Source organism: Protopterus annectens, chromosome 9.part0, assembly GCF_019279795.1.
Source record: "Protopterus annectens isolate FY-2018-M chromosome 9.part0, PAN1.0, whole genome shotgun sequence".
Classification (NCBI taxonomy): Eukaryota; Metazoa; Chordata; order Ceratodontiformes; family Protopteridae; genus Protopterus; species Protopterus annectens.
In genome coordinates, this window is record NC_056743.1 from 970,081,124 (window position 1) to 970,107,861 (window position 26,738).

Consider the following 26,738-nt stretch of genomic DNA (forward strand, 5'->3'; position numbering starts at 1 on the left):
ATAAATTTCCTACATAAACTGCTTCCTCGGATGTCTTCAATACTGGAAAACAGCCTGGCAGAAAAGCTAAACCACTGTATTTAAATGTAACCAGATTCCAGTTAGTGTCCCGCTCTTGTTTTCTCTCAAAAAAATAAAGATGCCAGCACAGGTGATCGAAAGTCAGCTGTACCAGCTTTTTTGAGTGACACATAAGAACAGTGGTTTGGGAAATTTGCGCTTTCGCACTAGTGTGACCATGAAGTTAGTATATATAATAAGCAAGAAGGTGTGGGGGTGCAGTGAGACTTGTCATTTACAATATTTTTTTTATTCTGGTTTAGAAAATCAGATGTGCAACGGTTAGATGTTTGACTGTGTGACACTTCAAATGAATGACAGAAATGTATATACACGCAGACACAAGTATATGCAATATTTAAATGTTTACCATGTGTATATAGTTATAAGATAAGAGATTATTATAAGCAGATAAGTGCTTTTGGGCAGTAACTTCGACATTCAGTAGATCTCTTGATTCTTTCTTTTGTTTTCTTGTTTGAGATTTTTATATATATATATATATATATATATATATATATATATATATACACACACACACACACACATATATATATATATATCTACACATACACACACACACACACATATATATATATATATATATATATCTACACATACACACACACACACACACATATATATATATATATATATATATACATACACACACACATTTGCATATTAATTTCTTACCAAGTTTCAAAAACCACCAAGAAATGGCATTAACATGTATGCTACAATCTGGCAACTTACTTCACAAATAATTATGAACTCACAAATGTTAACAAAAATAGAAGACAGGACCTCATCAATAACCCTCAAACTATATGCATGCCAATACCATAACAAGCACTTACCTGAGGAAAGTAACTTGCGACAACAGTCTGAAAACCCGTACAGCACGGCCAAGTGCAAGGGGAACATGCCATGGATACCGCGCCTAAGTAAAAGGAAATTAGAAGAGACACATCAGTGCTATTTTACAAGATTAAAAAGCAACTATGATTTAATGCCCAGAAAACATACATGGACAGACAAAAAAACTTGAACGTTTCAAAGACTTAATGTCCCAGTACCCTATAACCCTTTCACCATGAAAAATGTCTGTAGGTACTGCAGGGCTATTTCTTACTGAAGCAGTCTTAGTTCTTATTTTGTACAGTACAACACAAATTAAGGAGGAATGAAATGCACATGAGAAAAGTAAGCCATGCTTTACAAAAAAAATTGAATGGAAAAATACAGCTGTGTGAAGAAGTCGTGACAATAAATGCTCACATAGAGGTATCAGTACAGCACTTCAATTTCATATGAAAGGATTTCTCACACAAGCAGACATTTATTCTAGCCAGAATTTCAAAGCAGACCCCATTAACTAGTCAGAGAAAGTAAAAAGTACATTATGATCACTCAGATAACAAGACTCCTAACTCAAGATGGGATAACCCACAAATTAGCACATAAAAGTCAATATCTATTAACCCAAAGGTACCCATCCCACACAGTTGGAGCTATATAGGCATCCTATCCCCTCAAGTAGTCTACATATACATACACACACACAAGGTCTTCCCTACTACTAATCCTTTGGCCAAGTTTAAAAAGACAAAAAGGGGACACACACGCCCTCCTTAACAGAAAGAAGTATGTGGGGGGAATGCAGAAAACAGAAACCATGAGCAAGATTAGGAAATAAGAAGTTATGTACCTACCATAACGTTCCATGTTAGTTGTCTTCTCTCGCCTTCTTTCTTGCTTGATGGGTTCGGAGCCGATCCTCGGCCCGACTGCACTTGCTTTAGCCTCGAGAACTCCTTTTACCAGCTCGAGGCAGCCCCATATCCCATGATGCAAGGCGGTACCCAGATCTCGCTTGTTGACAAAGGCAATAACACTAAGCATAAAATACTTCCCAAAGGAAGAAGAAACTTACAGATGGAAAAGGACCAGGTCTGAATGGTCTTTAGTATAATAGTTTCTTATACAAGGTCTGTCCAGGCCAGGAAGGAGGGAGGGTCTAAAGAAGGCAGAGAAGACAACTAACATGGAACGTTATGGTAGGTACATAACTTAATGTTGTTGTCAATCTCGCCTTCATTCTTGCTTGATGGGACCGCCCCTAGCACCTCTATCCTGGGTGGCTCAATGGAACAAACTCTTGAGGACTGTAGAGCCAAAACTGGCTCTGTCCCTGGAGGCCAAGTCCAATTTGTAATGGGAAACAAAAGTGTGAGGAGGGCCCAAGTGGCGCACAAATAGTGTCCAAAGGAAGTCTAGCTTGAAAAGCTGTATTAGTAGCTAAACTCCTAGTTGAATGTGCTTTAGGTTTTGAGCACAGCTGTTTTCCCTGAGCGTATAAATTTCAGTGATGACCAAGAAAGCCATCTGGACAAAGTCACTTTAGAAACAGGAAGGCCTTTTTATTATCCGTATAGGAAACAAAAGTTGATCAGATTTTCTAACTTTTTTGTTCTGTCCAAATAATATCTAAGTTGACGGTGGACGCCAAGATAATGTAGCTTTTGTTCAGCTCTATCTGAATAGTTAGGAAAAAATACAGGGAGATCAATGGATTGATTCAGATTGTTCTTTGAAGTTTAATTTTAGGTAAAAAGGATGGATTAGTTCTCAAAGATACTCTGTCTTTGTGAAAAATCAAATAGGGGGTCGAACCGAAGAGCATGAAGTTCAGACACCCTCCTGGCAGATGTAATAGCCACTAGGAATAAAGTTTTCCAAGAAAGATATTTCAGGGAACAAGAAACAGCTGGCTCAAGGGGAAGAATCAAGGATGTCAGCACTAAATTTAGATCCCACTGAGGAGGAGGATTCCTGATTGGAGGTTTTAGTAGGAAAATTCCTTTCAAGAAGGCCCTGCAGAGCCTATGGGACATAATATTATGATCTGCTATCCCGACATGAAAATTGGAAATAGCAGCCAATTGAACTCTGACTGTGGAAGAAGAGGAGCCTGCATGAAAAATCTCTGCTAAGAAGTCCAGAAAGTACAGTTTTGTACCTACCATAAATGTAGATGTTCGAGGATCCCCATTGCTGCAGTCCTAACTATTGGGTAGTCCGCTGTCCAGTCGGCCCGAATACCAAAGTATATGGCTGACGGTCAGGGCGCATTAGACTGACGTCAGTACGTCAGGGTACTAATGCGCATGACCGACGTCATATCCTCAGTCTTTTCTTGCCCCAGATGTCAGAAGACCCTGAAAAGCTAAGGCCAAAACCAAAAATTCCAAACATACCTGCACCAAAAATATGTACAATATATACAAAATTACCAGAATATAACCTCACCTACACAACCACCCTTAAACACAGAGGGGAAGGAGGGAGGTAAATTGACTGCAGCAATGTGGATCCTCGAACATCTACATTTATGGTAGGTACAAAACTGTACTATGTTCTTCATTCCACATTGCTGCAGTCCTAACTATTGGGTAGAATCCCAAAGCAGAGGTAAGGGAGGCTGGCAAATCATAAGGAAGCAGGAACTGACAACATGCCTTGCAAAATAGCTGTGGCAAAACCAGCCCTAGACTTAGAGTAGAGAGGAAGGTGATAATGCTTAGAGAAAGTATGCACTGAACTCCAAGTAGCTGCCTCCAAAATATCCTTAGTGGCCACCACCTTAGAAATGTTGTAGAAGTGGCAGTAGCCCTAGTGGAATGAGGCCTAATTCCAGCTGGAATCTCCTTGCCATGATGGGAATAACAAAATGCAATGCAAAACCCAATCCACCTAGAAATAGTTTGTTTTGACACAGGCTTGCCCTGCGAACCCAAAGCAAAAGAAACAAACAACTGCTGAGACTGCCTAAAAATCCTTAGTCCTGCTCAAATAATAACGCAATTGCCTGTGTACATCTAAAGTGTGCAAAATCTTTTCCCCTTTATTTTGGGGATCTGCATAAAAAGTAGGCAAATGAATAGTTTGGTTTAAAGCCACACTAGAAACCACCTTAGGCATAAAGGAAGGATTAGTACGTAAAGATACCCTATCCTTATGAAAAATCAAAAAGGCTCTACCGCCATACGGGCCTGCAACTCAGAAACCCTTCTTGCAGAAGTAATGGCCAACAAAAAGGCAGTCTTCCATGACAAATATTTCAATTCAGCAGTAGCCGAGGCTCAAAAGGTTGTAGAGTAAGTTTCTCCAACACAAAATTGAGATCCCAAGCAGGAGTAGGAGCTCTACGTGGGGTCTTATATTCTTTGCCCTCTAAGAAATTGCTTGAACAAAGGATGCGAAAACAATGGTGGGTCACAATCATAGTGAGCTGAAATTGCTGCAGCATGAATCTTAATGGAAGAGAAAGACAAACCTTTGTCCAATAACTCAGTAAGATATTGAAGAGCCACACTCAAATTAGGCTCAGAAATCTCCAAATTGTTTGCTGCACTCCAAATTAAAATCTCTTCCATTTTTCTGCGTACACTTTCCTTGTACTAGGTCTTCTGGCTTCCATAATCACATTTAAAACTTGTTGAGGAAGTTGAGACCTGCTGTCTTTCAAAACAGAATATGCCAGGCTGTTAGATGAAGAGATTGAAGCTTGACATTGAGCAGGTGACCGTCCTCTGAGACAACAGGTGTGGAATCAAGGGTAAAGGCCATGGAGGCTTCCTTACCAGACTCCTCAGTAATGGGTACCAGTGCTGCCGAGGCCAATCTGGAGCTACTAAAATCATCCTTGGCTTGTCTTGTCTGACCTTTAGAAGCACCTTTGGGAGAAGAGGCAGAGGTGGAAAGCATACACATGAAGATTTTTCCAACTGAAAGAAAGAGCATCCACTTTCCAAGCTGTGTGATGAAACCTCTTTGTGCAAAACTTTGGCAGCTGGTGGTTTAGTGGAGAAGCGAACAGATCTATGTCTGGAGTTCCCCATGACACTGTCAATTTATGAAATACATGAAGATCCAGTTTCCACTCGTGGGGATCCATGATTTGTCAGCTTAACACATCTGCTAAGGAGTTCTGTGCTCCGGCAGAAACCTTGCCTGAAGAGTTAGTTGCAAGCTGAGCGCAGTCTCCCATAAAATCATTGCTTGCCTGCACAATGGGTAAGAATGTGTTCCCCTTGTTTGTTGATGTACCACATGACAGTTGTGTTGTCTGTTAGAATCAACACCTGCCCTGGAAGAAGTAACTCCTTGAAAGCCATTAATGCAAACTGGACTGCTAACATCTCTTTCATGTTGATATGTAGATGCTGTAGTCTGGCAGGCCACTTGTCTTGTATCCACTTTCCATTTAGATGAGCTCCCCAAGCAATGTCTGAGGCATCTGTCGTTAGAATCTGACTCGCCTCTGGCCGGGTCACAGAGAGTCCCTTGTTTAGGTGACATTCCTGAGCCCACCACAAAAATTCCTTTTGAATGCAAGGTATTATTTGAATGACAGTGTCCAAATCCTGGCAGTGCTGTGTCCATACATTTTGAGATACCATTGTAGCTTCCTCATATGCAGTTTGGCATTGGGAAGCACCAGAATACAAGATGCCATGAACCCTAAGGCTTGAAGGACTGTCCTTGCAGTCAGCCCGGACTGAAGAGATAGTTGATGGAAGTAACTGGAAAGATTCTTTTGTTTGTCCGGGGTTAAAAGGCCATCTGGGCTGCTGTATTCAGTCTCACACCCAGAAAGCACATGTCTTGAGAGGGTACTAGACTGGACTTTATTTCGTTCACAGAATACCCTAGGCATCTTAGCACTGCTATGACATAATCCAAATGCTGTAGAAGGTCTTCCTTTTCTTGAGCTAGAATCAGGCAGTCGTCCAAGTAAGGATAGATTTGAATTCCTTTTAGCCTGAAGTAAGCTATCACTGGAGCCAGAACCTTTGTGAATACTCTGGGCGCAGTGGATAAGCCAAAGGGCAATGCAGAGAACTGATAATGAGAATTTCCAGCTCGAAAACGCAGATACTTCCTGCAACTTAGTCTTATAGGCACATGAAGGTAAGCTTCCTTGAGATCTAAAGTTACCATCCAGTGATCCTTGCCCAGCAGAGGTAAAAGCTGTTGTAACGTCAACATTTTGAACTTGGGAATGTCCAGATAAGTGTTGAGGATAGATAAATCCAAAATTGGCCTCCACGTGTTCCCCTTCTTCGGTACTAGGAACAGGCGAGAATAAAATCCTAGGTCCCTCTCTGGCACAGGAACTGGCTGAATGGCCCCTATGTGGAGCAACAGAGAAATTTGCTTGTGAGCCTCTTGTCTTTGTAGAGGAGGAATGTCTGGCATGCCTTTGAAAGGAGGCATGGTATGGAAATAAAACCTGTAACCGTGGTGAATAATATCCAGAACCCATCTGTCTTGGGTAATTAAATCCCAATTTTCTTTGAAAAGAGACAGCCTTCCTCCCAAAGGTGCTGCCAGGCGAGAATGTACTGGCAGCTGAAAAGGCAGGTCATTGGGTCTGCTTACGAAAGGACTGACCCCTGCCCTCACCAGAAGTCTGAGCAGGGGAACTCCTGTCCTAGGCCTAAAGAATCTTGAGCTCTGCCCCTGCCACGCCTAGACCTACCCCTAGACTGGGAATCATAAGCAGGATAAGTCCATCCCTTAGTAGGCCAATTTCTACTAAACTTGGAGGCTGCACCTGCAAAAATCCTTAACAGTTTGCATAGACTTAGCCTTGTCCTCCATTTTCTTTAAGACTGCTTCCACAGGCGAACCAAACAACACATCAGACTGCAAAGGAGCATCCAAAATCCTTGTTTTAACATGCTCAGCTAAATTCTGATCTCTCAACCAGGCATGCCTACGAAGAACAGAACCAGTGGCAGCCACCCTCGAGGAGGCCTGCACAGCATCAAAACCACATTGCAAGGAATGTTTACCCACCTGTTCAGACACATGAACTAAATCCTGCAACTCTTTACACTCAATACCTTCTGCCAGAGCATCCACCTTAGATTTCAATTGTGAAAGGAGATAATTCTGATATTTTAACATGTGAAACTGAATTCAACGCCCTCATGGCTAAAGTGGAAGAAGTATACACTTTCTTTCCCCATCTATTCAAAGCCCTTGCCTCTTTATCAGGAGGAACAGGATTTTTAACAACAGAGGCCTTCACACCTTTAGGCCCCTGAGAGACAGTTTCCGGGTCTGCCCTAGGACTCTTAAAAAGATACTTATGAGCCTCAGGCACCCTATAGTACCTATCCGGTTTAACTGGGGCAGGAGGCAAAGAATCAGGATTGAGGGAAGCCTCTGCAAAAACATCTTCCACCACATTCAGAACAGGAGGTATAGCTAAAGGCCTATGCTGGGGTAAAAACAAGAATTCCCTAAGCCTCTTCCTGGAATCAGAGAAATCTTGACCTTCCCATTTAAAATGCTCCCTCATGGAATGCAGAGTCTCTGAAAATGAAAAATCCTCAGGAGGAGAAGCTGAAGGAGTAGAATCATCCACATCAGAATCAGAATAAGGAGGATACTCCTGCAAGTCTTCAGTCAAGACTCAGAAGCCTCGAACATTGCTCAAAACTCTCAAACTCAGGTTCCACCCTAGGCCTCTTATCGGGGGGGGCATAGAACCTCTAATCATAGTAATCAAATCCTCTGCCATTTTAAGCATATGTTTCTTAGGCAAAGACCCTGAAGCACTAGGAGAAACCCCACTGAAGTTAAACTTGGCCTGCCTCTCAAAGAAGCCTTGGAAACAGAAGGGAGGCTCTAACCACCTTAGGAAGAGAGGGAAGAACAGGCACCTGAGAAGCCCCTCAGCCTGGCCTACTTCCTGAGAGGATACATCCTGTAACAGTAAAGTCTCCCTGAGACTCCAAAGAAACACCTGGCAAAACCTCCGCTCCACAGAGCCTTCTAAAGATCCGGCGTCTGGGACTGTCGGTTCTTCAACTCTAGGCTTTGCTGCTTTGTCCTTGCGCTTTTTGGCGAGCGGCGGAGCCTCCACGGCATTTTATAATTACAACGCTTCCCAAAACTAACCTGGCACAGTCTAACCTTCTCTTAATAGTGCGTTTGTTAAATCTAGCACAAGAGCGGCATCCAACAACGCCGTGCTCAGGCCCTAAACAAGGTATACACAAAGTATGGTAATCCCTATGAGGTATCTGTTTCCACAAGAAATACAGTTATTCACTTTTTCTGACATCCGTTAAATACTGAGGCAAGAAAAACCAAAATATTCCCCAACGGGGTACTTAGCCAACTTTGATTCGGTCTGAAACTCTGACTTCAGAAACTTTCAGAACGCCAACCTGCACTCGCAAAATTGCTTCTGCATCGGACCATGCGGCAAAAAAGACTGAGGATATGACGTCGGTCATGCGCATTAGTACCCTGACGTACTGACGTCAGTCTAATGCGCCCTGACCGACGCCAGCCATATACTTTGGTATTCGGGCCGACTGGACAGCGGACTACCCAATAGTTAGGACTGCAGCAATGTGGAATGAAGAACATCTGCCTGAACAGGGGCAGTAAAAGGATCAATATTTTGGGCCTTAGCCCAATAAGAGAAACGTTTCCATTTGCTTGTGTAAATCCTCCTGGTAGAGGATTTTAGTGAAGCTACTATGATGTCTCTAACAGGGTTAGAGATCAAAGGAAGCCTGGCTAAGGAAGGAAGTGGAGCAACCATGCTGTGAGGTTGAGAGAGGGGATTGACCGGTGCAGCTGACCGGATTGGTGAATCAGTAGATCTGGCACTGGGTCCAGATGCCACGGCTGCACCAAAAGGTGATGATGGAGGAACGGGAACCAAACTTGTCGAGGCCAGTAAGGGGCAATGAGAATCAATTTGGCTCTCAAAACGGTAGCTTTCTGGATCACCTGAGGGATCAGAGGAAATGGAGGGAAGGCATAAAGAAGTCCCTGGGGCCAATCCTGGGTCAGAGCGTCTCTGGGGGGATGGCCTGATAGAGGAAGAGGCTGAAGAAGTCTGGACATTTGCTGTTTTGGGAGTAGCAAAAGATCGCAACATGGACGGCCCCATTCCAGAGAAATCTCTGCCGCCATAGATTGCTTGAGAGACCACTGTGAGGCATGAGGATAGCTCTGCTCAATCTGTCCGCTATAATGTTGGTTTTCCCAGGGATATGCGTTGCTACCAGAAACCGATGAGAGGAGATCGCCCATTGCCAAAGTCTGAGCGCTTCTCGACACAAGGGGTAGGACTTGGTTCCGCCTGTTTGTTGATATACCAAACTACAGACATGTTGTCTGTCTGGACTGCAATTCTCCCTACCGCAAGGAAGTCACCGAGGCCTCGCAACGTTAAAACCACTGCTCTCATCTCCAGGAGATTTATGTGCAGGTGGTACTCGAACGGTTGCCACGCCCCATGAACCATCCTGCCCTGATAATGACCCCCACCCGATCAGGGAGGCATCCGTGGTGACAGTGGCTATCGGGGACGGAGGTACAAAGCACCTGCCTTGGTGAACCTGGGAGACGATGTGATCCACCAAGCAAGATGTTCTTTGCATGTTTTTGTCACCAGAATCTGGTGACGGATTGGAAGTTGCTGGTATGACCACTGTGTGAACAGCATCCACTGAAGAAGGCGCATGTAGAATCGAGCCAGGGAAGAAGTGTAATGGCCGCAGCCATGAGACCTAATACCTTCAGAACCATTCTGGCCTGTATTTTCTTGCTGGCCAGAATGATCCTGACATGAGTCTGAATGTCTGAAACTCTTTGTTCTGTAAGGGTAGCTGACATCCTAACAGTGTTTAAGTTTGCGCCTATGAAGGTAATAGACTGGCAGGGCGATAAGGATGACTTTTCGGAGTTGATTGAGATGCCCAAATGAGAACAAAGGCCTATTGTGTAATCCCTGGCTTGTATAAGCTGATGCCTGGTGGTGGCTGACAGGAGCCAGTCGTCGAGATACGGAAACACCTGGAATCCTTGACGCCCCAGGTGAGCCGTGACCACTGCCATGCATTTGGTGAACACTCTGGGGCTGTAGTGAGACCAAAGGGCAGGGCTCTGAACTGGAAGTGACTGGACCCCAGCCGGAAGCGGAGAAATCTCCTGGAGCCGCCTGTGAATTTTGATGTGATAGTACGCATCCTGAAGATCTATTGAGCACATCCAGTTGTCCTTCTGTAAGAAGGGCAGAATTGACTGAAGAGTGACCATTCGGAATCTTGCCTTCTTGACAGACTTGTTGAGTCTGCTGAGATCCAATATTGGTCTCCAGTCTCCCGTCTTTTTGGGGACCAAAAGAACCTTGAGTAGATTCCGGCTCTGAATGGTCTATTGTAACTGGCTGAATGGCTCTTTTTGCAGTAGTTTTGATTTCTAACTCTGCAATGTCCCTTAGACCGGGTGGTACATCTGGAAGGGAATTTGAGGGGAAAGGACTTTCCTCGAAAGGAATTATGTAACCCTTGGATATGATCGACTGTACCCATCTGTCTTGAGTGAGGGAATGCCAGGCTTCTGGGTACAGTGATAATCTTCCCCCGACTGCCTCCAAGGAGGGACAGCCGGGCAACACCTCAGGGATGCTGAAAGGGCTTGTCAGAGAGAGGCTCCCTGTTTCCCTGGTTCTTCGGACCCTCTGCCTCTAGAGCGGCCTGTTATTGTTACCCCTCTGCCTCTAGGGGTAAACTGACCACGTGAATCCGCGTGACTCCTTGGGATTTACGGAACCACATCTTCCCACCCTTCTGTCCTTTCGGATAAGGCCTAGGAGGGGTGGCAAAACGGACTCCAACAGCAGAAAGAGTCTTGCCGTCCTGCTCGCACCTGGTCTAGGTTTCCTTCACCTCAGGGCCAAACAAAGCTGACCCATCAAAGGGAGAATTTGTGAAGGACGCCTTAAAGGATCCATAAAATCACATAGCCGCATCCAGGCTTGGCGTCTAAGAGCCACACCTGTGCTCATGGCTCTACTCTCCATCCGCAGCATAAGATATTAGCATGGAGGAGTTAACGGAATTGAGGGTTCCTAGCTGCGAAGCAATCTTATCTTGAGCTCCTGCAGCTGTAGGACCCCGAACTACTTCACCCAGCTCCTGCAGGATATCTCCTTGGAGTCTGGTGAAGTGACATAGGTAATTCAGCGAACGACAGCAAAGGTCGCTGAGGAAAACATCCGCTACGCATCTATCCATGGTCCTAGAGTCCTTATTAGGAGGATGGACGGGCACGGAAGGATCTGCAAGTTCCTTTTGGTGGCCGCAGCCACCACCATGGCATCAGCGGGACACCCTTGGTAAGGAATTGTTTGTCACTGGGCAGTGATAAATTTAGAAGGCCTCCTAGGGACTGGCTCTACAGAGTCAGGAGCTGCCCAAGCCTTCGTGCAATAACCTGCATAAGGGGTCGAAGGCGGAGACACCCAGGAGGTGGAGGGCCGAGATCCAAACGCCTCTAGGTATACTGACTCATCCTCAGAGGGATTGTTGGTGGGCCAGTTTCCCTCTGTTTCAGAAGTTCTAGGATGTCTGCGAAGGAGACATCCTCAGAGGGGATCTAGGGGATCCCTCTGACTCATCAAAGTCAGTATCCGGGTGACAGACTCGGGAGTCTACATGCTTCCTCTTACAAGTCCTCTTCCTAGGACGATCTCCAAACATCAGGAGAATCCTCGGAAGAGGGGAAATTCCCAATGGGGAAACTTGAGGCGGAGGATCTCTGGGTCCTGTAGCAAGAGAAGTGGCAGAGATGTCAACAGGTACTATAGAGGGAGGAGCTACGGAACAGACTGCTGACTGATACCAGTGGCCAGTACACTCTTCATCACCTCGAATGCTCCCTCCCAGACAGGTCCGAGAGAACCCGCTCAAGAGCTAGGAACCCAGGGACCACTGAAAGGGAAGTCTCCGAGGCAGATGTCGGAGCCGAGCTCACCAAGGCCGAGGCTCCAAGGGAAGAGCGGGTTCGGACAAGGGTCCGATGCCACTCACCCCTCGGAGGAGACCATGGAAGCCGACCACCGAATCCCTCTAAGGAAGGTCTCAAGAGGAGATAAGAGTAGAGGCTGAAGGAACAGAAGGGGTATCCGTCCTCCAGCCGTAGCAGTAACCATGCCCGAAGACTCCAACTCCAAGCTCTAGGGTAGAGTTGAAGGAGGAACTGTAACGGGTGTGGACCAACAGTCGCCTGCTGAGACGGACTGTGTAACATTTGGGCCAGTACCTGTGACTTGAGTAATCTACTGACCACTCTCTAGGTCATGATCTGACAACCTGGATGACCTTGAAGATCGGCTACGATGGCTCCGTTCGATAGAAGAGGTGAAGCCGAGCCGAAAGTATCGGCTCCAAGGAAGGAGACCTCGACCTCTTCCTGGAATGAGCCATCGGAGCCGATACTATAGATCCCGTCGGAGCCGACTTCGGAGCCGACAGGAAGCCCGATGTATCGCTCCAGCCGGAGCCGATACAGCCACCAAAGTAACGGTGTCGGAGCCGATCGAGCCGACACCGATGCCTGTGCCACATGGGTGTCGGAACCGATCGGAGCCGACATCGAAGTGGACAATACAGATTCGCACCGATAGCCATCGGTGCCGAAAGCTGTCAGCCAGAATCGCTCCAGCCGAGCCGATCTCGACTCAGTATTTAGCGAAAGTCGCCGAGGCCGCAGGCTTAGATACAGAAGCCTGGGCCTTGGCAGGTTTTGTTGATTTTGGTGGAGCCGACTTAGCCGGAGAGCCTCCGGCAAGAAGGCCCCTAAGAATCAACTTATTACTCTCCTGCAGGACTCTCTGGCTGAAGGAGTGTCACATAGCACAGGAGCCCCGCAGGTGGAGAGGGCCCAGACAATACAGGTAAGGAGTGTGTCCGGCTCGCAGAGATATCTTCTGACAGCTCGAGTCACACTTCTTAAAACCTGAGACCCTCTCCTTTGACATGGTGCCAAAACACACACACACACACACCAGTCAAAAATAACTTAAACAAAATACCAAGAGGTATTCTATAAAAAACCAACACACACACCCTAACAGGGGGGGGATGGGATAGGGAAAAATTGACTAACAAAAAATTAAAGGAGACAGGGAATTTCTGTCAGAAAGGGTAGAAAAATAAACTTAAACTATCAATAAAGGAGTTTTAGACTAAAAAGGGGCTTAAATATCACAAATGTGAACAACTTACCAGGAGCTGGTAAAAAGAAGACCTCCCAAGCGAAGCGGCAAACGAGATCTGGGTACTTACCGCCTTGCATCATGGGATATGGGGCTGCCTCGAGCTGGTAAAAGGAGTTCTCGAGCTAAAGCAAGTGCCGAGTCGGAGCCGAGGGATCGGCTCCGAACCCATCAAGCAAGAATGAAGGCGAGATTGACAACTTAACATGTATAGTTGTGTACACTTACCATAAATGTAGATGTTCGAGTGTATTCACTGTTGCAGTCATCACACTTGGGTTATCTGCCTGCAGGTAGCCCTCAGTCGGCCTGAATACCAGAGTCTTGGGATTTCTGCGTCGGATGCTGTCGCCTCATCCAAGACATCAGGTCGTCTGGGGTATAAAACATGCAGCAGACACCATTACATCAGTTTTTCTTGCCCCAGATGTCAGGAGCCCCCAAAATAGGAAGCAATCAAATGGTGTGGAACACCTCCAGTAAAAAGTAAATACCATTTCCATAAGATATGGGCAAAAAAGAGGATAGGTAGAAAGTACAGAAAGACAGGGGGCTGGAGGGAGGGTAACCAGGACTGCAACAGTGAATGCACTCGAACATCTACATTTATGGTAAGTGTACACAACTGTACTATGTTCTTCGTGTTTCACTGTTGCAGTCATCACATTTGGGTTGATTCCCAAAGCTGAGGAAGGGTGGAGGCAGTCAATACGTAGTAGGACTGGCTAGCAGGCCTTGTAAGACAGCTGTGGCAAATACAGCTCTGGATTTAGAAAAAATATCAAAACACCAACAGCCTGGTAATTGAAAGCTAAATACTGAACTCCTCGGCTCGAACCAATAAAAGATTTTTATTGCCAAATACAGTACAATAAATCCACCAACAGTTCCAGGTTAAGCGCTTTCATCTGATAAAACAGACTTCATCAGAAGGAGCCAAACATTCTTGGTTTAATGGAACATCAATTAATTTTGCCTTGACATGGTCTGGTGAGATTTGTTCCTTCAGCCAAGCATACCTTCTCAGAACAGACCCAGGCCATGCAAAATGCTTCTAAGGCATCAAAACTACACTGCAAAGTATGTTTACAAACTTGGTTTGCAGAATGCATGAAGTCTTGCAAGTCCTTATTTTATGCACAATCAGGAATCAACAACATTTTTTTATTTAATTAGATCAATAATATGCTGCTGGTACTTCACATGTGAAACTGTAAATTTAAAGCCCCGACAGCAAGAGTTGCAGAGGTATAAACCTTCTTACCCCATCTGTCTAGAGCCCTAGAATCCCTGTCCGAAGGGGTAGGGTTTTTGGCTGAAGAAGCCTTAATACCTTTAGGTCCCTGGGAATTGGTCTCTGGATCCGCAGTGGGATTTTTAAAGAGAAATTTGTGAGAGTCAGGTACTCTGTAGTATCAGTCAAGCTTTCTAGGAGCATGTGGTAAAGTATCAAGGGTAATGCTAGATTCCATGAAGACATCAACTACAATATCCAGGACAGGGGGAAGAGCTAGAGGCCTAAGCTGAGGCAAGTCTAAAAATTTCCAGAGTCTCTTTTTGGACTGTGGGTAGTCCTGGCATTCTCAGCAGAAATGCTCTCTTAGGGTATGCAAGGTTTCACCGAAAGAAAGGTCCTCTGGGGGGAGAGGCTGAGGGAATTGAATTCTCTGCATCTGAGTCCTCAAAGGTAGATAAGGGTATGTCCTGGTAATCACAGGGGTCAGAGTCCTCAGACTCATGGTCTGAAGAATCAGAAAGAAAATAAATTCTTTGTCTTTTAGAGTTTAGAAGGGGAAGGCTGGCTTCCTCTAATTAAAGTAATAAGGTCTTCAGGCATTCTAAGCATTTGTTTCTGTGGCATGGGAGCTTGAGAATGTGCTTAGGTCATCTGTTTCCTAGGTGTAGTGTGAACTCTGGGCCAGAGAAATTCAGAAGATTTAGTCATTAACGAAGTTGTCGGTTTGATACTAACATAAGAAGGTCTGAATATACTCTCAGAAGCCGGGGCCTGCACAGCGGCTCTGGACCCATCCAAGGTAGAGACATCCGCAGGTTCCGCAGTCGAAGAAGCATCTCGTGGCATAACTGACTCCAAATGGGTCTCAGTAGAGGCCTGCTGTGAAAGCGGGTAACTGGGTCTGTGAAGTGCCTCACTAAGTACCAGCAGACTGGAGACTAGCTTAACGGAAGTGTTGTCAGCAGTTTTGGACCTATGCGGTCTGTCTCTGTTTTTATCTTTGCGTTTTTTCGGAAGATCGCTAGTCAGATGGCTTACCGAAGCCATTTCGGAATACGAAGAACAAGAGCAAAAGAATTGAGAAAAAAAATAGCCTGACGACGAATAGTCCGGGTGTTGAACAAGGCACAAAACCGACAGCGAGGGACGTCATGGTCTGGGCCTAAACAGGTGATGCAGTAAGAATGAAAATCTCTGAGGTATTTCTTTCCACAGGCAAGACCATTGTTAACTTTTTCTGGCATCGGTTAGAGCAAGAAAAAAGGATCCCTAACGCGGTACTTAGCTTTAGAAGACGTCAGGTATAAAACTCGAAAAACGAAAATTTCAGGTAGCTGCCGACAGTCACTTACAAACTGCTTCTGCTTCGGGCTCCTGTGTGGCAAGAAAAGCTGATGTAATGTCATTGGCTGCATGTTTTATACCCCTGACGACCTGACATTATGGATGAGATGACAGCATCAGACGCAGAAATCGCAAGACTCTGGTATTCAGGCCAACTGAGGGCTACCTGCAGGCAGATAACCCAAGTGTGATGACTGCAACAGTGAAACACGAAGAACATCTTCTAATAAAGCAATGACCATGATAATCCAACATCTACTGTTGTAGTCCATTACTTTTAAAACTACAGTGGATATAAAAAGTGTACACACCCCTGTTAAAATGCCAGTTTTTTGTGATAAAAAAATGAGACCACAATAAATCATTTCAAAACTTTTCCCATCTTTGTGACCTATAACCTGTACAATTCAATTGAAAAACAAAAATCTGTTAGGGGAAAAATATAAAATTTGCATAAGTGTGCACACCCTTAAACTAATACTTTGTGGAAGCACCTTTTGCTTTAATTACAGCATTCAGTCTTCTTGGGTACACACCTGTAATCAATAAGAGAGACTCTGATTAACCCCAAATAATGTTTAGCTGTCCTAGTAGGATTTTCCTGACATTTACTCAATTGCCTGCTACAGCAAAAGCCATGGTTCGCAGACAGCTTACAAAGCATCAAAGGGTTCTTATTGTTGAAAGGTATCAGTCAGGAGAAGGGTACAAAAAAATTTCCACAGCACTGGATATACCACTGAACACAGTGAAGATAGTCATCAAAAAGTGGAGAAAATATGGGATAACAGTAACATTGCAAAGAATGGGATGTCCCTCCAAAATTGATGAAAAGACGAGACAAAAACTGGTCAGGAGGCTGCCAAGAGACCTACAGCAACACTGATGGAGCTGCAGGAATTTCTGGCAAGTACTGGTTGTGTACTACATGTGACAACAATCTCCTGTATTCTCCATATGTCTGGCCCATGGGGTAGAGTTGCAAGACGGAAGCCTTTTCTTACATAGAAAAACATCCAGGCCCGGTTAAAATTAGAAAAACAATACATCAAGTCTCCCAAGAGCATGTGGGAAAATGTGTCATGGTCTGATGAGACCAAGGTTGAATTTTTTGGCCAAAAGGTACGTTTGGCGCAAAAACAACACTTCGCTTCACCAAAAGAAAACCATCCCCATGGTGAAGCATGGTGGTGGCAGTATCATGCTTTCGGGTTCTTTTCTTCAGCTAAAACTGGGGCTTTAGTCAAGGTGGAAGGAATTATGAACAGTTCCAAATACCAGTTACTTTTGCCCCAAAACCTTCAGGTGTCTGCTAGAAAGATGAAGAGGAATTTCATCTTGCAACACGACAATGACCCCAAGCATACATCCAAAACAACAAAAGAATGGCTTCACCAGAAGAAAATTATAATTTTGGAATGGCACAGCCAGAGCCCAGACCTAAATCCAATAAAAAACCTGTGGGGGTGACCTGAAGATGGCTGTGCACAAGAGATGCCCTTGCAAGCTGAAAGATTTGGAGCGCTTTTGCAAGGAAGAGTGGGCAAATATTGCCAAGTCAAGATCTACCATGCTGACAGACTCCTACCCAACACTGAATGTTGTAATTAAATCAAAAGGTACTTCAACAAAGTATTAGTTTAAGGGTGTGCACACTTATGCAACCAGCTTATTGTACATTTTTTATATTTTTCCCCCAATAGATTTGTTTTTCAATTGAATTGTACAGGATACAGATCACATTAAAGGTGGGAAAAGTTTTGAAATTATTTAATGTGGTCTCATTTTTTTTATATCACAAAAACCTGGCATTTTAACAAGGGTGTGTACACTTTTTATATCCACTGTATGTTTGTCACAGGATTACTGCTGTAATCCTCTTCCATAATAAGAAGCCTAACCTCGAAATTAATGATGAGGCTACAGCATTACTTTTCACATTGCTACAGCAAAGCCTGTTCTAGTTGGAATTCTAGTTTGCACAGCATAAAGAAAGTGTGGATGAAGATTAGAGGGCTGCCTCTCAAATGTGTCAAAAACATTAGTGAAGACGTTAGCTGTGGTAGCAATTATGACAGAGTGCTTCCTGACTATGACAAGTACGGACCTCTTACGTTGGTTACAACAAAGGTAAAATAAGCCAACCAATTTTAAAAGTTCTCTTTGGATACTGCTTCCCTTGGTTCCCTGGATGCAAGCAACTGATAGCTGGCATAATTGCCAACATACTCTGCATATACCTTTGGCAAGGATTCCACTCTGTACTGATGGTTTATAGGACACGCTGGGGGGAGCCAGATGGACTGGTTCAGAGTTAGTTCCCTAACCACCTTAGGCATTAAGGAAAAGTGGTGTCCGGATTATAATCCTAATTAATACCCTATGGTAAAATAAACTGATTATTCTGCACATAAGGCTCTAGATCTTAGATACCTTTTAGCAGCAGGTGACAGCCATTACTAAGCAGCCTTGTAGCCAAGGAATAATTCTCTATTGTGGTCTGAAGCATGGAGATTCTTCTAAGTGCAGTGACAGCCATTGGGAAAACCATTTTCCTACCACTAGCATAACTACTCAGACTGACTAATAGTAAAGTCAACTTCCAAATAAACAAGTCCAAATTCTAAAGTGCGGAGAGAGGTCTCTGAGGAGGCCTAAAATACAGCGCTTCCCTGAAGAAAAACTTTGGTCTGGAAATGGCCAAGATATGCTCTAGAGCTCTAGAAGGAAGGATAATACAGATGAATAGAAAAAAAAAAAGTTAGGTACTTGCCATAACTTGGCAACTGTTATCCTATTTCACTGTTCAACACTCTTGCGCCTTGGATCCGAGCCGACAACTTTAAAGACAGCTTCTAGACTCCAGCTCCTCCCACTCCCATGATTCCTTGCTGCCCTCTAAACCCGGAGACTGAATTTGCCCTAAGCTAGAAAGCAGCTAAGGAAGACCCTGACCATGAGATAGGCCATCTTCACATCCTCTAAATCCCACGGGACAGGGGAAGGAGGGAGGGATAGTGATAAATAGTGACAGGATAACACAAATGCCAGGTTATGCTAAGTACATAACTCTTTATCTGATGTTATCCATGTTACTATTCCTCACTCTTGGGTCAGAGTCCCCAGCTACCATAAATCCTGGGCGGCCTCATGGAAGGCCATGATGAAGAACTGTGGAGCCAAAGGAAGACCTGTTCCTGGAGATAATGTCAAGCTTGTAGTGACTGACAAAGATGTGAGGAGAAGACAAGGTGACTGCCGCACAAATGTCATCTATGGAATGACGGGCAAGATAGGCAGATGACGTAGTCATTGACCTAGGGGAATGAGCTCTGACTGGATGAAGTAAGGATAAGCCTTTGGATGAATAGAAAAAAGAAATGTGCTTCGAAATCCAACGGCAAATTGTTATTTTGAAACAGCCTAACCTTTCCTGTTAAGGGATAATACCACAAGCAGCTGGTCAGACCTGCAGAAATCCTTTCTTATATTCAAGTAGAATCATAACTGCCTATGCACATCTAGTGTATGCAAGAGACATTCCCTTTTATTAGCAAAACTTGGGAAGAAGACTGGCAATTGAACTGACTGGTTCAGACTTGCTTCCGTGGCAACCTCAGGCATGAACAAAGGGTCAGTTCGCAGAGCCACTCCGTCTTTATGAAAAACCATGAAAGGTGGCTTGACAAAAAGAGCCTGCAATTCTGAAACTCTTAGCTGAAGTAATGGCTACTAGAAAAGCCATCTTCCATGACAAGAATTTGATATCACATGTGGCAGCAGGCTCAAATGGACTCTGTGTGAGAGACTGCAGCAGAAAGGAAAGGACCCAATGGGGGGGTGGGGTGATCCTTGACAGGAAGTCAGAGCAGAAAACCCCCTTTCAGAAACGCTTTACACAAGCGAGAGGAAAAGGTAGGTTTCCTTGCAAACATGAAAGTTGGAGACAGCTCCAAACTGCACTTTGATAGTAGAAAAACTAGCGCCTGCTTGAAAGAATGAAGACAAGAGCAGCAAGACATGTGCAATGGGAGCCAAAAAGGGATCCAGATTGTGCTGCTTAAATCAAATAGAGAACCTTTTTCCACTTACTGGAGTATACCTTTCTAGTGGAAGCCTTCTGAGAGGCCAGACTAATGCTCTTGACAGGAGAAGCCAGACTAATGCTCTTGACAGGAGAAGCCAGCCTGGATTGTTTCAAGATTACGGGAAGGAGGAAAACCATGCGTCAGATGAAGCATCTGGAGGTTGGGAATCGGAAGCTGACAGGGACGGGAAATCAGATCTGGAATGGGCTCTAGTACCCAAGGAGTGTATTTTGAATGAGACCACAGAAGGGGGAAACCACACCTGCCGAGGCCAGAAGAGGGCAAAGATCAAGGTTGCCTTTAGGCGACAAGCTTTCTGAAGTACTCTGGGAATGAGAGGTAAAGGAAGATAAGCATAAAGGAGACCTGGAGGCCAATTGTGAAACACAGCGTCCCTGGGGGACTTCCCATCTTGGGGAATCAGGGCGAAATACCAGCTGCATTTGTGGTTGACAGTAGAAGCAAACGTATCACAACTTGCTTGACTCCAGCGAAGGAAGATCTCTTCCGCCATTGAAGGATTCAAGGACAATTGTGAGGACTGAGGATTGCCCTGCTGCGTCTGTCCACTAGTATGCTGGACTCTAAGGGAATGTGCGGTGCAATGAGAAAGCACCCCGAAGACATCGCCTATTCCCACACCCTCATGGCTTCACGACAAAGCAGATACGAACATGTGCCCCCCTGCAAGCTGATGTACCACACAACAGCCATGTTGACTGTGTTAACTGCAATGGTACCTGGAGGGAGAAAAATCCTGAAAGGCTTACAACGTGAGGAGGACTGCCTTCATCTCCAACATATTTATATGCAGTTTGGTCTCTGCAGCAGATCAGATGCTGTGGACAGTTTTTCCCTGAAAATGCCCCATTCCAGCAGGAAAGCATCTGAGGTCACTGTGGTGCTGGGGGGAGGAAGAGAGAATGGTCTGCCTGAGAGAAGGTAAGGAGACTGGATCCACCAAAGAAGATGACGCCTGCATACTGGAGTGAGATGGATCAAGGCTGTCATCAGATGATACAGGGAAGACCACTGAACCGTTAAGTCTACTGCAAAACTCTCATGTAGAGCCTAATGGCACCAGACAGATTGCCACCATCATGGACCCCAAGGCCCAGAGAATAAGGAGGGCCTGAGGATGAGTCAGCTCTACAAGGCACTGGACACGGAGTCTGATGAGATGCATGTGACAGAGAGGTAGCACTGCAATCTCTGACACAGTGTCCAACTGGATCCCAATGAATTCCAAATTTTGGGATGGAATCAAGTTTGATTTGGGGAGATTCACTGTAGTCCCCAACTGGTTTAATTGATGGAGTAAGTACTGACAGGCAGGGTACAGACAATGCTTTGTGGGGGCTGTGAAGAGCTAATCGTCAAGGTATGGAAACACTTGGAATCTCTGCAGTATCAGGTGAGCTGCGACCACTGTCATGCACTTGAACACCCGGGGGGAGCTGTGGTGAGGAAAAAGGGCAGGGTCCTGAACTGGTAGGGATTGGCCCCTACTCGACAGCGGATATCCCCTGTAGCACCTGTTTATTTTTATATGACAGTATGCATCCTGGAGATCCAGAGAGTACATCCACTCGTCCTTGTGCAACAGGGGCACGATGAATTGGACACTGACCATCCAGAACATAGACTTCTTGACAGAAATATTGAGAATGCTGAGCTCCAGGATTAGACACAGGTCCCCCCCATCTTCTTTGGCACCAAAAAGAAGCGAGAGTAAGTTCTGGATTCTCACTGTCCTGGGGGGACCTCTTGGATGGCTCTCTTTTGAAGTAGCTTGAGCACTTCTTCCAGAGCTAGGTCCCTCTGATGGGATGGGTGCATCAGGGAGGTATCTCCTGAAGGGAGGAGGTGACTGAGAAAAGGGAACAGAGCAACCCCTGGAAACTATGTTTAGCACCCAATGACCTTTTGTAATACTTGTCCAGGCCAAATGGTGCAGAGACAAACAAACCCTGACTGCCTCCAGGGCAGGACAGTCAGGCAGTGCTTCAGGAGCTCTGTTGGGGCTTCTCAGAGAAGGGCTCCCTGAACCCCTGATTTTGCAGACTCCCTCGACCCCTGGGGCAGTGTCTGCCATTGAACCCTCTCCCCGGACTTCTACAGGAGGGCTCATCCTCACTGTCTGGAAAGGCAGACTGTGACGTGCAAAAGCACATCTTCCTAGCCCCCCACTGAATCTTGGAAAAGGAGGGTTGAGGGGTGGAAAATCTGATTCCCACAGCAGACAAGGTCTTGTCTTTATGCTCACTGTGGGTAAGGGTCTCTTCGACTGATGGGCCAAACAAGGTAGAAACAAAGATGGCACGTTGGTGAAAGATGCCTTAAAGGACTCCGCAAATCTGCAAGGGCGTAGCCTGGTGTGAAGCCAAATAGCGATGCCTGTGCTACACGCTCGAGATGCAGTATTCTCACTTTTGGAGATCCTCCACCTCAGAAGACCAGAAAGTACGGCTCTTATGCAAAAGCTTAAGCCAGGTCTTTGTCAGGTGCATGGGACGTCAGAAGCAGGGCCATTAACCATGGCCCATAAATGTGATATCTGCAAGCACAGACCTCAGAAGTGATTGCCCAGTCGGACAAGAGTTTAAGGAGAAAGTACAGTTGTGTACACTTACCATAAATGTAGACATTCGAGTGTATTAACTGTTGCAGTCATCACATTTGGGTTATCTGCTTGCAGTAGCCCTCAGTCGGTCTGATTAACAAAGTCTTGGGTCCTGCGTCGGTTGCGGTCTCATCTTCCATGAAGTTAGGTCGTCAGGGGTATAAAGCATGCAGCCGACGCCATTTTATCAGTTTTTCTTCCCCAGATGTCAGGTGCCCCCGTAATGGGAAGCAATTATATACAAGGTTACACCTCCAACAAAAAGCAAATACACCAGAAAGCTTTAAGCATAGTAAACAAGAATAGAGGTATAGAAAATAGAAGTCAGGGGCTGGAGGGAGGGTAACCAGGACTGCAAAAGTGAATACACTCGAACATCTACATTTATGGTAAGTGTACACAACTGTACTATGTTCTTCATGTTTCACTGTTGCAGTCATCACATTTGGGTACATTCCCAAAGCTAAGGATGGGAGGAGGCAACTAGATAGCATTAGGACCAGGTATAAGGCCCTGCAGGACTGCAGTGGCAAAGCCAGCTCTGGATTTAGAAAAAAATGGCAAGCAGTAATGCTTGGTGAAGGTATGTACAGAACTCCAGGTAGTAGCTTCTAAGATGTCTTTGGTAGGGACACCTCTGAGAAAGGCTGTAGAGGTAGATGCAGCCCTGGTTGAATGTGGTCTTATCCCCTGTAGGGTAGGCTTTCCACGGTGCTTATAGCAGAAATGAATGCAATGGCCAATCCACTTAGAAATGGTTTGCTTTGAAATAGCTTTCCCCTCTGCCCCTGCAGCAAATGCAACCAGCAGCTGTTCAGATTTCCTGAGATGTTTAGTCCTGTCCAAGTAAAATCTAAGTTGTCTGTACACGTCCAAGGGGTACAGTATTCGTTCCCCTTTGTTCTGTGGATTAGAAAAGAAGATTGAAAATTAATGGACTGATTAAGGGCCACACTGGATGCCACCTTGGGCACAAAGGAGGGATTGGTACTGAGGGACACCCTGTCTGCATGAGAGATGATGAAAGGCTCCACAGCCATGAGGGCCTGTAATTCAGACACCCTCCGTGCTGAAGTGATGGCTAGAAGGAAAGCTGTTTTCCAAAAAAAGAATTTCAACTCTGCACTTGCAGCTGGGTCAAAGGGAGGTAAAGTGAGCTTTTCCAATACAAAGTAAAAGTCCCAGGCTGGAGAAGGGGCTCTCCTGGGTAGTCAAGTTTTTTTCCCCTCTGAGGAATTGCTTCAGCAGTGGATGAGAGAACAGGGTCGGTTCTGTATTGTAATGAGCTGAAGTGGATGAGGCATGAATTCTGATGGAGGAAAAGGAAAGGCCCTTTTTGAAGCATCTGAGTTAAGCATTGAAGAATCTGACGTAAATGGAGAGCTGCTGTGCCCATTCAAATGAGTTTGGCTCCAGGAACAGAATCTTTTCCATTTTTCAGCACAGAATTTTCTAGTAATAAGCCTCCTTGCCTCGAGGATGACATTCATCACTTGCTTACTGAGGGATGGGAATGGTAAGATCAGGTAAACAGCCAGACCGACAAGTTCAAGGTTTGAAGCTGTGGGTGCAGAATCTGGCCCTCCTGCTGAGACGCAGAGCAGGGGTCAGAGGCAAGTGCCAGCAGTGACGCACTGGGCAAGAGGGACTACCAGTGTTGGTGTGGCCAGTCTGGTGCAATCAGTAATGTCCCTGGTTTGTCCTGTTTGATCTTTAGTAGTACCTTGGAGAGGAGAGGCAGAAGGGGAAAGGCATAAACTGATAGTTTTTCCAGGTGAAGGACAGGGCATCCACTTTCCAAGCTTGTTTGTGGGGAGTCCTTGTGCAGAATTTGTCCAATTAACAGTTCTGGGGGGAGGCAAACAGGTCTATCTCTGGGCTCCCCCCTTTGTTTCTCAACATGGTGAACATCATTGGTTCCAGTTTCCACTCGTGTGGATCCATGAGATTTCTGCTTAGGTTGTCTGCCAGTCTATTTAGCTTTCCTGGCAGGAATTGGGCCTGTAGGTGAACTTTCCACTCATGTGGGTCCATGAGATTTCTGCTAAGGTCGTCTGCCAGTCTATTTAGCTTTCCTGGCAGGAATTGAGCTTGTTGGTGCACTTGGTAGCTCAAGGCTGTGTTCCACAGAGCCATGGCTAGTCTGCAGAGAGGGTACGAGTGGGTTCCCCTCTGCATGTTTATGTCTGTCAGAGCATTCTGTACAGCTAACATTTTTTTTTGATTGATGTGCAGGTGCATTTAATTTGGGGTCCATTTTCCATGAATGCAATTACCTGCCAAGTGTGCCCCCTATACATAGTCTGATGCGTCTGTTAGTGTTTGGCGGCAGGGGGTAGAGTGAATGGCAGTCCCTTGTTTTGGTGACAGGCGTCTGCCCACCAAAGGAACTCTATCACTAGACAAGGAATGATAGGAATCATTGCTTCTAGATCCTGAGAATGTTGACACCATAGTTTTTTTAGATACCATTGTAGTTTCTTCATATGCAGTCTTGCATATGGAATTAGTAGAACGCAGGAGGCCATGAACCCCAGGGGCTTGCAGTATTTTCCTTGCAGATAATTGGGTCTTTGTGGCCAGTAGACTGAAGTAGATTGTCAAATGAACTTGTTTTTCTGGCGTGAGAAAAGCCATCTGGGAAGTCGTGTTCAAGCTTGCTCCCAGGAATACAATTTGTTGGCAGGGTACAAGATGTGATTTCTTTTTGTTTATGGTGTACCCCAGAGAAGTTAGCAATTTCTGTACAAATGCCAGATGATTCAATAGTATGTCCTGGCTTTCTGTATGAATTAGACAATCGTCCAAGTATGGATATATTTGGATATTTCTTTGCCTGCAAAATGCAATGACTGGAGCTAGGCATTTTGTGAATACCCTGGGTGCAGCAGATAAGCCAAAGGGCAGTGCAGAGAAAGTACAGTTTTGTACCTACCATAAATGTCGATGTCCGATAGGCATGCATCTGCAGTCCTTACAAATGGGTTGTCCTGTCGTCAGGCAGCCCTTCGGTCGGCTGGATTCCAAAGTCTGGGTCTGGCCTCGGCTGGTGTCGCACTTCACCCGAAGTCATAGCTGCAGTTCTTCGGGTATAAAGGCATCAGCCAACGCCATTTTCCTCAGTGTTTCTTGCCCCAGGAAGGCTAAATTTGGATAAATGCAAATGGTTCCAAATAGAAGAGAGCAAACAAAACATAAGCATGTATGTACATATATACAAACAAATACACCATAATAGATTCCCCCAGCTAGCTACAAGATGGGCAAATACCCTAGGAGTACCACAGAGGGGAAAGGAGGGTGGGTAATCCTGACTGCAGATGCATGCCTATCGGACATCTACATTTATGGTAGGTACAAAACTGTACTATGTCCTTCAAGGATGCATCTGCAGTCCTTAAAAATGGGTAGAATACCATAGCCAAACTGGGAGAGGAGGAGAAATAGATTATGGTGTAGTTAAGATCCCTTGCAAAACAGCAGTGGCAAAACCTGCTCGGGATCTGGAGTATAAAGGTAAATTATAATGCTTGGCAAATGTATGCACGGAGCTCCAAGTAGCAGCCTCTAAAATGTCTTTGGTAGCCACTCCTCGTAAAAAAGCTGTGGTAGTGGCTGCAGCCCTTGTAGAGTGAGGCCTGATGTTTTCTGGAGTTTTCTTTCCATGGTAGGAGTAACAAAATCTAATGCAATTTCCTATCCACTTAGAGATTGTCTGTTTTGAAATTGCTTTTCCTTCCATTCCTGTTGCATATGCTACCAGTAGCTGGTCAGTTTTCTATTGCTCTTGGTCCTGTCCAGGTAGTAACGTAATTGTCTATGTACATCCAAGGTATGCAGAAGTCTTTCTCCCCTGTTTTGTGGGTTGGGGAAGAATGTAGGTAGGTGGATAGCTTGATTTAAAGATACCCTGGAGACCACCTTTGGCATAAAAGTAGGATTTGTTCTCATGGACACTCTATCTTGATGGAAGATCAGGAAGGGCTGTACTGCCATTAATGCCTGTAGCTCAGATACCCTTCTTGCTGAAGTGATTGCAAGCAGGAAAGCAGTTTTCCATGATAAGTACTGTAATTCTGCTGTTGCTGCTGGCTCGAAAGGAGGGAGTGTCAACTTTTCTAGCACAAAGTTCAAGTTCCATGCTGGCAATGGCGGCTTCCTGGGTGGCTTTACATTTTTATTCCCTCTCAGAAACTGCCTGAGCAGAGGATGTGAGAATACTGGAGGATCCAAGTTGTATTCTGCTGAAATAGCTGATGCATGAATCTTAATGGAAGAATAGGACAG

The 26,738-nt window shown here is 45.3% G+C and overlaps 1 protein-coding gene across 1 annotated transcript in view; it reads right to left on the reverse strand.

Moving 5' to 3' along the window:
* The window catches only part of ANKRD52 (ankyrin repeat domain 52), a gene marked incomplete in the record, with an annotated part of 2,835,210 nt that overhangs the window by 1,600,977 nt on the left and 1,207,495 nt on the right, over positions 1 to 26,738 (reverse strand). Inside the window, 1 exon segment of the mRNA XM_044083713.1 lies at positions 921 to 1,003. Within this exon segment, the coding sequence (XP_043939648.1) occupies positions 921 to 1,003 (83 nt within the window).